General features: G+C 61.1%; 1 protein-coding gene across 1 annotated transcript; it reads left to right on the forward strand.

Annotated features, from left to right (window-relative positions):
* Nucleotides 1–1,061: 1,061 nt before the first annotated feature.
* Nucleotides 1,062–4,417, forward strand: LOC136302555 (toll-like receptor 13). Its single transcript, XM_066206028.1, has one exon. The coding sequence runs from the start codon at nt 1,062–1,064 to the stop codon at nt 4,278–4,280; it is 3,219 nt and encodes a 1,072-aa protein (XP_066062125.1). The 3' UTR covers nt 4,281–4,417.
* The last annotated feature ends 603 nt before the right edge of the window (nt 4,418–5,020 follow it).

The raw sequence follows: 5,020 nt of genomic DNA on the forward strand, positions 1-5,020 counted from the left end.
CCTGACGCCACAGGGACCACGATCCCATAGGCCACGCCCCTGACGCGGGCCGCATCCATTCCCAAGCCAGGCCACGCCCCCCGCGTCCCGTCGGGGCCGCGGCTCTGTCCCGTTACAGCCCAGCACAGCCCCGTGCTGGCACCCAGTACAGTCCAGTTTAACTCAGTACAACCCTGCAGAGCCCAGTATAGACTAATATAGTCCACTATAGCCCAGTATAAAAGAGTATAACCCATTACAGCCCAGTATTTCCCACAAAGGAACCAAAACCAGGTGTTTCAGTCTGAGGAAGGGGAAGAGGAACAAAGAGCAGCACGTGTCAGGAGGGGGATGGTGTGGATAGGGGGGATGGGGTGGGGAGCAGAGGCTTGGGTGTCCCAGGGACCCCCCAGACTCCGGCGGGCTGCACTGGGGGGATGACCCAGCTATGTGCCCTCGTACAACTGCCAGCCCCCCGAAGACCCTGAAATCTCTCCAGGCAGGGGCGTCCCCCACCCACATCACAGGGAGGTGGGTGGGGCAGTGGTGACAAAAAGCGATACCCCAAACTTCCCTTTTCTAACCCCAAAATCACCCAAAGCGGAGGCAGTGGCACGGTTGGAACTTGATGGGGAGCGGGGGGTTCCCAAAATCCCTGGGGACTGGGGGGCGAGGGGTCCTTGGGGGCTGTGGATGTTCTTTGGTGCTGAAGGAGATCCCTGGGCCCTGATGGGGATCCCTGGAGTGTGTGTGTGGGTCCCTGGGATGTGGATGAGGAGTCCTTGGACCCTGAGTGGGGATCCTGTTGTTCTGGTGGGGGTCTCTGGGGTGTGGATGAGGGGTCCCTGAGCCCTGAGTGGGGGCCCTGGGGTTCTGATGGTCTCTGAGGTGTGGATGAGGGAGTGGGGTCTTTGCGATAGTAGTGGCATCCCTGGGTTGCGAGGGGATCCCCTAGGGTGGTGGGGGGAATCCCTGAGCCCCAAGTGTGGTCCCTGGGCCTCGAGGGGGATCTGTGGTACCAAGGACATGCCTCATCCCACTCTCTCCCCACTGCATCCAGGATCTCCCCAGGGTGTGTCAGGATGTGCACCCCACTGCTGGTGACGCTTGTGACGCTGGTGACACTGCTGATGGTGCCTTCAGGGGTCTCTCCCTATGGCTTCCGCAACTGCATCCAGGCACCATGGGACCCTGGGCTGTTCCGCTGCATCCAGCGCTTCCTGAGCACCGTGGGGGCTGCAGTGGACGACCTCCCCTCCAATGCCACATCCCTCAACCTCTCTGTCAACGTCTTGCGCCAGGTGCCCCCTGGTGCCTTTGCCCACCTGCCACGGCTCTACACCCTTGATCTGACCCACAACCAACTGCAACACCTGGCCCCAAGGGCTTTCTGGGGGTTGTCAGCACTGGCCCACCTAGACCTGGCCCACAACAACATGTCAGTGCTGGCCACAGATGTGTTCACTGGGCTTGGCAACCTGAGCACACTGCGGCTGGACCACAACCCACTACAGGAGGTGGCCCCCAGGGCTTTCTGGCCACTGGCCACACTCAGCACGCTCTCACTGCGGGGTGGCCGGCTCAGCGCACTGGAGCCCGTCGCCATGGCTGTGCAGAATCTGACACGCCTGGACCTGCTCGACCTGTGTGGAACCATGCTGTCAACATTGGGCCCAGGGCTGCCACCCATGCTGAGGGTCCTGCGCCTCTGCAACAACTCCCTGGGAGCTCTTTCAGGGGCCACCTCTGGGGTGATGCCCCCAGGGCTGCATGTGCTTGACCTGTCCTACAACAACATCTCAGACCCTGCGCCGCTTGCTCGCCTGTGTCTGCACAACCTGACACACCTGCACCTGGCTGGGAACTCACTGGACGTGGTGCAGCTGCTGCACGTGGCTGGAGTCTCCCCGCGCCATGTGGATGTGTCAGGGCTACAGATGGGCACAAGGGACTTGACATACCTGTGCAAGCAGCTGACAGGATTACCGCTGCAGAGGCTGCGGCTGCAGCGCTTGCAGTTTAAAAAAATGCCCCGGGGGGCTCTGACTCATTGTCCGGTGCTGGGTGCCCTGGACGTGTCTGGCAACCGGCTGCGGCATTTGGGCTGCATAGGGTGGCTGCTGAACCAGAAGCAGCAGGCAGCACTGGGTGAGCTGGTGGCTGAGCATAATTTGCTGCAGTGGCTGCCATCATGCCGCGGGACCCCAGTTCTGCACCAGCTGCACAATATGTCCCTGCGCTTCAACCGCACCCTAGTGGCTGGTGCGGGTGCCTTTGACAATGCACCAGCACTGCGGCAGCTGCGGCTGGATGTGAACGGGCTGGCACGGCTGGACCGCGCAGCGCTGCGTGGACTCCGCAACCTGCAACACCTGCGCCTTGACAACAACCTGCTCACCGACCTCCTGCCCGGCTCCTTTGCCGACCTGCACCAGCTGGAAGACCTCAACCTGCGCAACAACCGTGTGGCCGTGCTCTTCCCTGGTGCCTTCAAGGGGCTTGACCGCCTGCAGATCCTTGACCTGGGTGGGAACAACCTGCGGCACTTGGCAGCCAGGGCATTCCAGGGCCTCTCACAGCTTTGCCGGCTTTACCTGGACCGCAATAGGCTGCTGGAGGTGAGAGCAGCCACATTCCGGCCGGTGCAGGTAACACTGGGTGTACTGGACCTGCGCGCCAATGCACTGCGCTACCTGAGCCGACACCTGCGGCAGCAGCCGCCTTTCCGCTACCTACATAACCTCTACGACCTGAAGCTACAGGCGCAGCAGCCATACGGGATGCGTGTGGTCCCGCAACGCTTCTTCCAGGGCCTCAGTGCCTTGCGCTCGCTCTACCTGTCACAGAACTCGCTCTTGGCCATCCCCGCTGACGCCTTTGATGACCTGGCACAGCTGAAGTACCTGACCCTGGCTGACAGCAATGGCGGGATGGGCCACCTGCCTGCTGGCATCTTCAAGAACCTGAGCCAACTGCACAGCCTGAACCTGGAGAGTGCAGGACTGCGCAGTCTTGGCCCTGAGGTCTTCGGGAACCTGACGCAACTGAAGGAGCTGCGCCTGGCCAAGAATGAGCTGCGTGCACTGGATGTGACTCTGGCCACACACCTCCCTGCCCTGCACTACCTGGACCTGCGCAAGTGCCCACTGAGTTGCAGCTGTGCCAATGCCTGGCTGCCTGCCTGGCTGGTGCGTGGGCCCGTGCAGGTGGTCTACCTGTATAACTACACCTGTGGTGAGATGGGTGGGACCTCCACATACCTGCACTGCTTTGACACATGTGTGTGCTACCTGGACATGGGGCGGTACCTGTTTGCAGGGACAGCACCGGCTGTGCTGCTGCTGCTGCTGCTGCCACTACTGCACCACCGCGGGTACTGGCGGTTGCACTACCAACTGTTCCTGCTGTGTGCGTGGGCACGTGGGCGCTGGCGGCGGGAGCAGCGGCGCTACACCTACGATACCTTTGTGTCCTACAACTCCGGGAATGAGCAGTGGGTGCTGGAGGAGCTGGTGCCTGAGCTAGAGCGTGGAGCCCTGCGGCTCTGCCTGCACCACCGTGGCTTTTGCCCCGGCCGCGCCATAGTGGACAACATCGTGGATGCTGTGTACAACAGCCGGCACACAGTGTGTGTTGTGAGCCGTGGATACCTGCGCAGCGAGTGGTGCTCACTGGAGATCCAGATGGCCAGCTATCGCCTCTTTGATGAGCTGCGTGATGTCCTTGTCCTCATCTTCCTCGAGGACATCCCTGAGGCCGAGCTCTCGGCCTTCCACCGCATGCGCCATGTGCTGCTGCGGCGCACACACCTGCGCTGGCCCCCTGAGCCCCCTGCACGGCCCCTCTTCTGGGCAAAGCTCAGGTGTGCCCTGAGTGGGGGGGAGGAGGAGGAGGAGGAGGACAGGGAGAGAGGGGGCAGGGAGGAAGGGTGCCCTGGCACAACTGAGACCCCTGGGCAAGTTCTCCCTCATGAAAACAACCCTCTGCCCCCAAATCACTGTTTTTTATCTGGGGAAGGTGCCCTGTGGAGTGGGGATGATGACAGCAAGGAGGAAGAGGAGAAGGAGGAGAGGAAGACGGGGGGCAGGGAGGGAGGCTTCCCTGACAGCACTGGGACCCCTGTGGAGATTACCCCTCAGAAAAGCAAATTTCTACCCCAAAATCACCGGCTTTTCTCTTGGGAATGTGCTCTGCACAGTGGGGATGAAGGTAACAAGAAGGAGGAGGAGGAGGAAGAGGAAGAAGAGGAGAAGGCAGGGGAGGGGGAGAAAGGTTGTGGGGATCGAGAGCAGTTGCTCTAGAGCAATCTCACCCTGGTGTAATGGGGATCCCCAGGGACATTCCCAATCAAAAAAAAAGTGGTTTTATCCCAAAATCTCTAGTTATGGTCTCAGAAATGTGCAATTGGGATGATGGTAATGAGGAAAAGGGGAAGGAGGAGGAGGAAAAGAGGAGGGCAAATGGACCTCAATGTTCAGATGCAGCAAATGCTTCATCACTCAGTTCCTTTTCCCAGCACGTGGGAGCTGCAGCTCTTGCACATCTGGCTCTTCCTGGGCACATGCTGCTGTAGCTCAATTGGCTGCTTCTGCCCATAGCGGCACCCCCACGGCTGGGGAATTCCAGCGGCATAAAGAGGCACCCATCAATCCATCTCACCACACACCCTCCTGTCCCCCAACTCAGCAGCTCCCGAGCCCCGGGCACGTCCCTGCCTTGCTCCCCCCTGATCCTAACCAGCAGCAGGATGCACCTGGCTTGACTGGCGAGCCGGAGTGTGCTGCAGTTGACCAGGCCGGCCGGCGCTGCGGGCTCATGACCGCGATCACGGGGCCGTGGCAGCTGCCCAGGGAACTCCTTCCATAAGCGCATCAGCTGCTGCCCCGGAGCAGGATGTGGATCTGCCTGCTCTGTCTTGAGAGACCGAAGCTCTGCTCTCAACCCTGGGGCGCTCGAGGTTGTCCCTCCTGGGCCAGTCCCCAGACAGCCAGACGCCGGCAGTGACAGGCAAGGAACAGCCTTCCCTTACCTCCGGCCAGTG

This window comes from Chamaea fasciata, unplaced genomic scaffold (genome assembly GCF_029207755.1).
Source record: "Chamaea fasciata isolate MVZ Bird 193981 ecotype frontalis unplaced genomic scaffold, bChaFas1.0.hap1 SCAF_29, whole genome shotgun sequence".
In the NCBI taxonomy this organism is placed as follows: domain Eukaryota; kingdom Metazoa; phylum Chordata; class Aves; order Passeriformes; family Sylviidae; genus Chamaea; species Chamaea fasciata.

What these genes read in the sequence shown, in the direction of transcription:
- LOC136302555 (XM_066206028.1), top strand. Translation starts at nt 1,062, where the DNA reads ATGTGCACCCCACTGCTGGTGACGCTTGTGACGCTGGTGACACTGCTG.